The 11,386-nt window shown below is 40.9% G+C and overlaps 1 protein-coding gene across 1 annotated transcript; it reads right to left on the reverse strand.

The window, feature by feature from the left end:
- Nucleotides 1–2,047: 2,047 nt before the first annotated feature.
- LOC116893664 (olfactory receptor 10V1-like) lies at nt 2,048–3,004 on the reverse strand. Its single transcript, XM_032895381.1, has one exon. It carries the CDS (start codon nt 3,002–3,004, stop codon nt 2,048–2,050), a length of 957 nt encoding a protein of 318 aa, XP_032751272.1.
- Between the last annotated feature and the right edge of the window lie 8,382 nt (nt 3,005–11,386).

Raw genomic sequence — 11,386 nt, forward strand, 5'->3', positions numbered from 1 at the left:
GGGATTGTTGGAGGGAGGGCAGTAATGGGGGGAGGATGAGGAGGGGGAAATCTATATAGAAGGGGAAGTGGAGGGGTTAGGGGGATGTTTGCCTGGAAACCTGGAAAGGTAATAACAATTGAAATGTAAATAAGAAATACCCAATTTAATAAAGATGGAGAAAAAAGTTAAAAAAGAAAAAGAACAGAAATTGAACTCTAGACTTTTCCCTAAAATCTTTTCCATGAAAAGAAATTAAGAAGAAATATTGATAATTTTAAAAATTCAAAATTTACACAGTAGTTTTCATTACAGAGATTGAAATGTTGGCATAATGTTACTGTACATTGTGTAAATATTATCCTTATATCATTCAAATGCTGATTTCTGTGCTCCTATATCTGATTGCAATTGTAATGATTATTGTAAGAAACTCTTGTCACAATGTTGTGCAAACATTATCCCTCACCTATCTCTGGTCAATAAAAAGCTGGTCAGCCAATGACTGGGCAGAGAAGATAATAGAACAGGACTTTTGATTCCAGACAGGGAAGGGATAGTGAGAGGGAAGAAAAAAGGATTTACCACAAGCTGAGGAACAAGACACTTCCATGAGAACATACATGGAGCAAAGAGCCAGATCAATACTAATATGCAAGTATCTCGGAGGTTTGAATGGAAACTAGCTAGATTACCTTAGAAGATTAGAATAGGTTGATATCTGCTCCAACAGTGAGCCTTAAAGCTTGTTAAGTAAATTTTATAATCTCTGTCTCAATTATTTGGAAGGTAGCTGGGTTAGAAAAAACTGCCACTATTAAATTTGCACAAACACTAAAATGTTTTCAATTTTGGTCTTCTCTTGCTGTGACTTCAACCTTTTCCAGAGGCACAATGTTGAGGATTGCTAACAATCGGGAAACTATAGTTAGTGAAAAGTACAGAGTAAGACACACAGGTAACATGGGATGACTTAGAGAGTAGCAATAACACTGCTATATCTCTATTTAATATCAAGGCTCAGAGAACATCCTGGAAGAAGAGAAGAAAAATATAAAAACAACGGGATAGGAAGGAGGGCTGTGAAACACTTGTCTTCTGGATAGGTTGTGGCATGGCTATAGCTCTCATAAACTCAGAGAGGTGTGGTTACCTGAACAAGACAAAGCCTATCCCAGTCCAGCTCCCACTCCTACCTGAGAAGCTATTGTCAGCTGATGGCTGCTAGGGCAGAAACAGGCATATTTAAGTGGTGTAGCCATTGCTAAGTTTCCCATGGTCCAGCAAATAACTACACTCACATTCCTACACGCAACATTAACTAAAATTAATACTTCACACACACACAGACACACACACACACACACACACACACACAGTGAACATAGGAAATGAATTCAATGGGAAGAAAGGGCTCAAAGAGAGTGGAGGAATAAAAGAGGGTAATGTGACTGGATATGATCAAAATAGACTATAGACATGTAAAAATCATTAAAAAATAAAATTTTTAAATGTTTTCAGGGTCTGAAGAAATTAAAAGCAGCGGTTAAAGGCATTTTCTGCTCTTTCAATTTTCAGTACACATACGGTGGCTCACAATGGTCTATAACTCCAATTACAATGCCTCCAGGACACCAAGCATGAATGATATACAGATGTTTGTGCAAACAAAACACCCATACACATTAAATAAATGTTAAGTAGTACATTGACAGCTCTCTCTTGAAAAGCCTATACTCCTCTTTCAGGATCGTCTAAATATTTCCCTGAATACTTTTCTTTCTATATTTAATAAACTCCAATGCTGCTTCAAAAAGAGAGAAACAAACTATTTTTCACTTACTGTATGCCTTTATCCTCACAACTAATTCAGAGTTTAAATACTTGGAGCATTTTCATTTCCATTTCTCAAAATGACTAATCTGAGGATAAGGAAAGAAAACTGGCCTTTAGAACAAAACAGTATAAAACATTTTTAAAACACTAGCAAACTCCGTATCAGGTGCCACTCTCTCATATTGCACCTATTCAACTCAGGATTTCTTCCCTAGATGTTGTAGAGAATTATTTAGAGTGTTTCTTGTGTTTGGATCAAAACCAATTTCATTATCACTCTCCTCAAGGCATCCTTGAGTTCTCTGTTCCTCATGCTGTAGATCAAAGGATTCAACATAGGAGTGATGAAGGTGTAAACCACAGATACTACCTGGCCCCGCTCAGGAGAGTAGCTGGAGCTGGGACACAAGTAGATGAGACTTGTACAACCGTACTGCAGGAGGACAACCGTCAGGTGGGAAGAACAGGTAGAGAAGGCTTTGTGCCTCCCCTCAGCTGAGCGGATCTTCACGATGGCATTCACAATGAAGACATAGGAGAGAGTGATGAGGAGAAAAGGAATGGTGAGGACGATGACACTGACCACAAACAGAGTAGCTTCATGGACATGGGTGTCTGCACATGCCAGTCTCATGACAGGGAGGACATCACAGTAGAACAAGCTGATTTCCTTACTGCTACAGAAAGGCAGTTGGAAGATGAGCACAGTCAACTGCATGGCCAAGATGAAACCCAGCAACAGGGACCCTAGGGCCAGCTGGACACACAGGTGCCAGCTCATGATGAGGGTGTAGCGCAGAGGGTGACAGATGGCCACAAACCGGTCATAGGCCATGACGGCCAGCAGAATACAATCGGCGCTGCCCAGGAAGATGAAGAAGAACATCTGGGCACCACAGCCTGCCAGGGAGACCACAGTCCTCTCTGTGGACAGGATGCTGGCCAGAGTCAGGGGGGCTATGGTAGAGGAATAGAAGATCTCCAGGCTAGCCAGGTTGGCCAGGAAGAAGTACATAGGGGTATGGAGACACCGATTGATCCAGATGGTGAGGACAATGGACATGTTTCCTCCAATGCTGATCAGGTACATCATGAGGAAAAGCACAAAGATCAGCATCTGCACCTCGGGGAGTTTGGAGAAGGGGCGGAAGTGGAAGAGGACCGTCCCAGTCTGATTTCCTTTCTCCATGTACTTAATGCATTAGGTCTGCCACTGGCATATGTGATGACCCTGAGGATAGACAGAACTTAACTGGGGGACACTTGTCATTATTCTGGACATAACCTTGAGGCTGCCACATTTTTCCATATACCTAAGTTTTACCCTTTCTACACAGATAATACTCTTAGTCCCTTTTATTTGTCTGGGATCCTGTTTCGTAAGGAATTTGCTCAGTTTCCCATATCTAGTACTGTTTTCCATTCTAGAGTAAACACAATTCCTATAATATAAATTAATGTCATCGTTCAAAGCCTTTTGCTGTGTGTGACAGCCAGGGCCTGTAATCCCAGCATTTAGGAAGCAAAAGCAAGAGAATCAGGAACTTAGGTTCCTCTGCAGTTACAGAGGGAGTTTAAGGGCAACTTGAACTAAACGAAACACTTTCTCATAAATAATTAACAACAAAGTCTCTGTGTACTCTTTCATACCAACCATTTCCTCTCCTTTATCTCAAGTACGCTGTTGTGAATTTCTCTACTGTTTGAGACCATCTTCCTGAAGGTCACAAGGGATTTCTGAATCAAACAGAGAGTTGTGACATCTGTGTTGCATCTAAACCTGTTGGAAACTCTTCACTTCTGGTTTCAGTGACACTGGCCCATCCTCCAACCTCTCTGGACATGACTCAGGCAAGGCTTTCTGACTACTCACCGACTGTCTTTGGATCCATGCTCTAGCTTCCCATGCCCTTTAGAAGTCTCTAAAGGCTGCATCAGATGACTCTCTCACACTCTGGCTTATTACTGTACTTGAGCAAATTGAGGAATGGACTGGAGAGTGAAAAAGACACAAAGAGAGAATGTTCAGCCCTCACACTGTGCACTGCATCCTCTCTGAGCTGGTGCTGCAGAACAGAAGAGTCATCTAAAGCAAGAGTGAGCCTCACCTCTTCTGGATCTCTGATCTCTTGAACAGAGGCCATCCTCTCTGTATTGAACAGCATAGAATAGTATTAAAGCTATTCAGTTATCTTAGCTTGTACAAGTTAATTACACTGGAAGCCCAAAGCATAGTAAGATTGATTACATTGTTGTTTTTTTTCAAGGTCAGATAATTCTAAACAAGTCCAATACATAGTGTGCAAACAGACAGAGTACGGAGTTCTACATGATCTCAAAGCATATTGTTAACTTGGTTCCAGTTTGAGTGAAGTGTGATTTGTAAAGCCATGCTATGAGAGGCCTTTCCCAGTACAAGTGAGGGCCTACTTGCACATTTGTCTCTCTTTCTTTCCCTGGGTTCTGGGGCCACAGCTCTGTATGAGTAGGCTGTCTGCCATAGCTGGATATGCCTAGGTTTTGCTGATATATTTCTCTTCCCTGTCACTTGAGGCTCAAGGGTAAGACAGTTGTTCATGATTGTGGGAAGTTAATGCCTCACCTTCCCTCACAGGTTCCTCGAGTTCTGCCCTTGCCTCTGAAAATGAATGCAACACTAACTCCTGTCCTCAGGGAATTACACACAGTAGACTGTAATGCATGCCAAAAGAATTCTAGAAGGAGGGAAAGTCCTGTATTTTAATTTGTTTTAAACTCTCTTATTTGTTGAATTTTTCCACTGACTGTAACCAGTAGAAGTGAAGTTCCCTGCAAATTTGCATAGGCATGGTGTCTGCATTAATAAGTTAGACTTTCACAAATACACACAAGCATAATTACTCAGTTAAGCATGCATATAATCACACATTACTATTCTACATCATGCAGAAGTGAAAATGGACATTGTCCTTTCTCTAGTGAATCAACCTTTGTCTTAGTATGGAATATTATTTCAAAATATATATTGACTGAATGACTTAGGCCATAGATTTTTATTTCTCACAATTCTCAAGGCCAGGAATTCCAAGTTCAAGGTAGCCATAGTTTGAGTCACAGTGGGTGCCCTTGTTCTGCATAGCAAATCACTGTCTTCTTCTGTATCTTCAAATAGCAGAGAGGAACCTGGACTCGTTTCCACGTTTAGAGAAATATTAATCCTGCCACAGGGCTTTGATGCCCACATCCTCCTCCAAACCTACTTCCTCCTCAAGCCCTACTAACTAACAGAATCATAGTGCAGAGTTTAGCACCTACATTTGGACAGGGCTGGATGCAGACACTCCATTCAAAAGCATCCCATCTTCCATGGCAGACAGAATGTTATTGTGCATCTCACTCCCTGAGTTAGCAGTATAGCCCTGCAAGGTGTCAGGAACACTTCCAGAAGAATGTGTCTCCGCCCATATCTGATATGTTCCAGTCTGAAGACATGACATGACCTTTGTGCATGTGAGTCATGGAAGGACATTGCTCCTTTTCCATCATGGAAAATGGGGCAAACAGTATTTGTATAGACTGCAGCTTGCCTTTTAAGTATTTGCTATATTTTCATATCCAACAAGCCAGAGTGCTTATCGTATGACCCCTTACATTCATTAAAAGTAATGTCCCTCTTTCTAAAGAGTTTCACCTTATGCTGTCATCTGATAATCACTTACCTCTGGACAGGCTTACAAAATAACTCTGTTAGTGGCATAGCGGCAGACCAGTTTTCCTCAGCACTTTCCACTAACATGTTATTTTGTGAATAATGAAATGCCCTTCCTTGGGCTGTAGTAGGAACACACACTTCCCACTTGCTCTGTGCAAGATACATAATGATAACTAACACACTACTTAGACCAGGCATCTGATCTTCATGGTTAAATACAAAGGTGACAGTCAGAGACCCAGGGTCTCCCTTAGTGATGTGTTCACTTCTGTGTTCATTTGTTTGTAGTCATTTCTCCACGGCTCTAAGATCTCTAACGACAGCAATTGATCTTGAGTTTTAGTCACGCACACAATTGAAACCAGTGTCTGGTTCTCTATAAACATGCACCCATCCATATACTGAAGACTTACTGGGTGACAGCCAGTGAGAGAGCTCTGCAGGTAAAGACACTTACCATAAGGACTAATGACCTGAGTTTACTCCCGGGTCCCACGTGGTAGGAGGAGAAAATCAACTCCCACAAGTTGCATGCATATATATGCACACATCCATGTGTATGCACATATACAAAAAACAAGTAAATGTAAATAAAAACACTTATTGAGAGGTATTTATAGGAGCAGTGATGTCCAATGTCTATGAAAATGATCACCTTTGTTTTAGCACCCAGTTTCTATTGGGAATACTCCTTTTGTGGGAAGAAAATTATCTATTCTCCACAGTGTTTTAAAGTGTTAAATGCACTGAAAGAAAACTCTATGCTATCTCCTGAGAGGCTCTGCCAGAGACTTACTGATACAAACAAGGATGCTTGTAGCCAACCATCAAACTAAGCACAGGGACACTAATGGAGGAGTTAGAGAAAGGACTGAAGGAGCTGAAGGGATTTGCAACCCCATAGGAAGAACAACAATATCAAGAGCTCCCAGGGACAAAACCACCAACGAATGAATACACATGAAGGGACCCACGTCTCTAACCCACATATGTAGCTGAGGATGACATTGTCTGGCATCAATAGGAGGAGAAGCCCTTGGTCCTCTGAAGGCTCATTTCCCTAGTATAGAGGAATGCGCGGGCATTGAGGGGAAAGTGGGTGGGTGGGAGTGGGAGCATCCTCATAGAAGCAGGGGGAGGGGCATAGCAGAGGGGGTAAAGGGGATAACATTTAAAATGTAAATACATAAAATATCCAAGAAAAAAAGAAAACTCTATGCTAAAGAAGATATCCTCAAGACACTGAAGAAAGAAATTGAAGAAGACCTCAGAAGGTGGAAAGATCTCCCATGCTCATGGATTGGCAGGATTAATATAGTAAAAATGGCCATTTTACCAAAAGCGATCTACAGATTCAATGCAATCCCCATCAAAATACCAATCCAATTCTTCAAAGAGTTAGACAGAACAATTTGCAAATTCATCTGAATAACAAAAAACCCAGGATAGCTAAAACTATCCTCAACAATAAAAAGGACTTCAGGGGAATCACTATCCCTGAACTCAAGCAGTATTACAGAGCAATAGTGATAAAACTGCATGGTATTGGTACAGAGACAGACAGATAGACCAATGGAACAGAATTGAAGACCCAGAAATGAACCCACACACCTATGGTCACTTGATTTTTGACAAAGGAGCCAAATCCATCCAATGGAAAAAGATAGCATTTTCAGCAAATGGTGCTGGTTCAACTGGAGGTCAACATGTAGAAGAATGCAGATCGATCCATGCTTATCACCCTGTACAAAGCTTAAGTCCAAGTGGATCAAGGACCTCCACATCAAACCAGACACACTCAAACTAATAGAAGAAAAACTAGGGAAGCATCTGGAACACATGGGCACTGGAAAAAATTTCCTGAACAAAACACCAATGGCTTATGCTCTAAGATCAAGAATCGACAAATGGGATCTCATAAAACTGCAAAGCTTCTGTAAGGCAAAGGACACTGTGGGTAGGACAAACGGCAACCAACAGATTGGGAAAAGATCTTTACCAATCCTACAACAGATAGAGGCCTTATATCCAAAAATATACAAAGAACTCAAAAGTTAGACCGCAGGGAGACAAATAACCCTATTAAAAAATGGGGTTCAGAGCTAAACAAAGAATTCACAGCTGAGGAATGCCGAATGGCTGAGAAACACCTAAAGAAATGTTCAACATCTTTAGTCATCAGGGAAATGCAAATCAAAACAACCCTGAGATTTCACCTCACACCAGTGAGAATGGCTAAGATCAAAAACTCAGGTGACAGCAAATGCTGGCGAGGATGTGGAGAAAGAGGAACACTCCTCCATTGTTGGTGGGATTGCAGACTGGTACAATCATTCTGGAAATCAGTCTGGAGGTTCCTCAGAAAATTGGACATTAAACTGCCTGAGGATCCAGCTATACCTCTCTTGGGCATATACCCAAAAGATGCCCCAACATATAAAAAAGACACGTGCTCCACTATGTTCATCGCAGTCTTATTTATAATAGCCAGAAGCTGGAAAGAACCCAGATGTCCTTCAACAGAGGAATGGATAAAGAAACTGTGGTACATCGACACAATGGAATACTACTCAGATATCAAAAACAATGACTTTATGAAATTCATAGGCAAATGGATGAAACTGGAAAATATCATCCTGAGTGAGGTAACCCAATCACAGAAAAACACACATGATATGCACTCATTGATAAGTGGATACTAGCCCAAATGCTCAAATTACTCTAGATGCACAGAACACATGAAACTCAAGAACGATGACCAAAACACAGATGCTTTACTCCTTTTTTAAAAGTGGAACAAGATTACACTTAGGAGGGGATAGGGAGACAAAGTTTAGAACAGAGACTGGAGGAACACCCATTCAGAGCCTGCCCCACATGTGGCCCATATATATACAGCCACCCAATTAGACAAGATGGATGAAACAAAGAAGTGCAGAAGTGTAGATCGCTCCTGAGAGACACAGCCAGAATACAGCAAATACAGAGGCGAATGTCAGCAGCAAACCACTGAACTGAGAATAGGACCCCGTTGAAGGAATCAGAGAAAGAACTGGAAGAGCTTGAAGGGGCTCGAGACCCCATATGTACAACAATGCCAAGCAACCAGAGCTTCCAGGGACTAAGCCACTACCTAAAAGACTATACATGGACTGACCCTGGACTCTGACCTCATAGGGTAGCAATGAATATCCTAGTAAGAGCACCAGTGGAAGGGGAAGCCCTGGGTCCTGCTAATACTGAACCCCAGTGAACTAGACTGTTGGGGGAGGGCGGCAATGGGGGGAGGGTGGGGAGGAACACCCATAAGGAAGGGGAGGGGGAGGGGATGTTTGCCGGAAACCGGAAAGGGAATAACACTAAATGTATATAAGAAATATTCAAGTTAATAAAAAAAAAAAAAAAAAGAAAAAAAAAAGAAGATATCCTAATGAAGTAGTCTAGAGCATGAAGCCAGCTGCATACATACGCAATAATACATATATATAATATAATATAATATGCAGGATATATGCATATATATATATATATATATATATATATCCTGCATCTGTCACACCATTGCGCTGAAAGGAAACTGCGCATTCTCAAGGTTGTTTTTGAGAGAATTGAAAAATTGGTATTTTCCCTGTTTTTCTTTATTTTTTATTTTATATATTTTTAAATATAAAATATTGACTGCTGAAATCCCATTTAAGGGGCTGGAGAGATGGCTCAGTGACTAAGAGCAGTACTGCTCTTTCAGAAGTCCAAGGTTCAATTCCCAGCTCACAACTGTCTCTAACGCCAGTTCCAGCCCTCTTCTGACCTCAACGGACTCTGATTGCACATGGCATACAGACATACAAGCAAGCAAATACCCATACATATAAAGTAATAAAATAAAAGTAATTTTTAAATTCCCACTTAAGATGCCTGAGACCGAAATCTTCAATGAGTTTCATCTGTCAGAAAAGGCATGCTTGCCTTTGTTCCCAATGTACACGTATCTACCAACACACAGTTTCTTTCTTTTTTATTTCAGTGGTTTAATTTGATTTTGTTATAGTTTTCATGCTGAGTTTTTTTGTTTGTTTGTTTGTTTGCTTGTTTGCTTGCATGCTTTGGAAATTGTTTTGTTTTGTTTTGGGACTAAAGCACAAGCTAGCCAGTAATTCAATATGTAGCCCAGAATAGCTGCAATTTTGTGATCAGCTTTCTAAGTGCTGGTATTACCTGGACAAAAAAGTACTACAGCCAGCTTATTTTAAGATATGTACTGGCTCCAGGGTATGGTAGTGTATATCTTTAAACACAGTAATTGGGAGGCAGAGGCAAGAGAATCTCTGTGAATTCTGAGGCCAGCCTGGTCTATACAGCAGTTTCTCAGAACATCTATGTTATACAGACAAATCTACACACACACACACACACACACACACACAGAGAGAGAGAGAGAGGGGGGGAGGAAGAAGAGGAAGAGGAAGGGGAAGTAGAGAAAAAGGGAGGGAGGACAAGAACTAGCAAATCAGAAAGACTGGTTTTTTTTTTTTTTTTAAAAGCTGGTCTTGAGCTCAGGGTTCTTACTTATTTATTGGGTGCTGAAATTACATGTATGTATTGCACTCCTGAAATTACAGCATATTCCTAGGAATGGACATACATATGACATTCTACTTAGTTATGATTGTTATATAATTTGTATTTTCCCTTTTGTGTTAGCTGATAGGACACTCGAAACCAACTTTATACTCAAGTATTAAATATTCCTTAGCCTGGTGGTTCTCAATCTGTGGGTCTTGACCCCTTTGGAAATCAAAGGACCCTTTCACAGGGGTCACCTAAGACCATCAGGAAACAGATATTTACATTATGTCACAATAGTAGGAAAATTACAGTATGAAGTAGCAATGAAAATAATTTTATGTTAGGGGATCACAACAACATTATGAACTGTATTAAAGGGTTGCAGCATTAGGAAGATTGATAACCATTTCCTTAGCCAATAGTTATAAAGAGATATTTCTATTGCCTTTACTTTCATCGTTACAGTTGACTTTTATTTTTATTCTTGAGGTTTTATTTCAAATATTCTATTTTTTAAACATTTGAGTTACAATAAGTGAAGAAAAATATTACTATTGCCATCTCTAGGCATCTGGGGATGCTACTTTGTGCTTGCCCTTATAATGACTGCTACCCAACAAAACCAAGAAACATAGCTGGTCATTATTCCTACCTGCATTCTACAAGTACAAAGAAATGAATAAAAAAAATTTAAACTTACTCTTGTGAGGTTTGTCTTCATCTAAAGCATTGGCGGGTGAACAAAAAAATTTCCCCACATTCACAGTGACAAGATTAGAGACCCCTCATTAGCTATAGGAAGTTAAGCTATGCTCCATCTTATCTGAGGCTCAACACCAGAAAGACCTCTGGAGGTGCCAAGGTCAGGAGCACTCACTGATCCATTCCCAGGAAATAGACCTCACAGCAATTCAATTAAGTCTCCTTCTTTTCTGCTACTCAGAGACCTGGCACCACATTTTCAGCACATGCTGACTGAAGCCCAAGCTGTGGTCCTCCTAATGGCTTGGCAACCATGGAGCTGAACCTCTGAGAACCTGCCTTCCTCTGAGGACAGCACACATTTCCATGTGCCAGCTCTTCCCCACTGTCCCCTCACCAGGGAAGAACATGGGGCTTGGGGATTTGTGGAGTTGGAACTCTGGGTTGTTTCTCTGTTCTCACTCTTCATCACATTTCTGGAGAATTCCCTGTCCACTTTGATTCCACCAAGCCCCAGGAGGCTGACTTGGCTTTCGACTGGACCTGCCCCAGTAGGTCTCTGAGCATAAATAGGAATTGTTTGGGGATATGATCTTCTAAACTGATTTAATT

Source organism: Rattus rattus, chromosome 2 (assembly GCF_011064425.1).
Source record: "Rattus rattus isolate New Zealand chromosome 2, Rrattus_CSIRO_v1, whole genome shotgun sequence".
NCBI lineage: Eukaryota > Metazoa > Chordata > Mammalia > Rodentia > Muridae > Rattus > Rattus rattus.

Bases quoted from the DNA above. Each gene is read 5' to 3' on its own strand.
- LOC116893664 (XM_032895381.1), bottom strand. From the start codon at position 3,004: ATGGAGAAAGGAAATCAGACTGGGACGGTCCTCTTCCACTTCCGCCCC.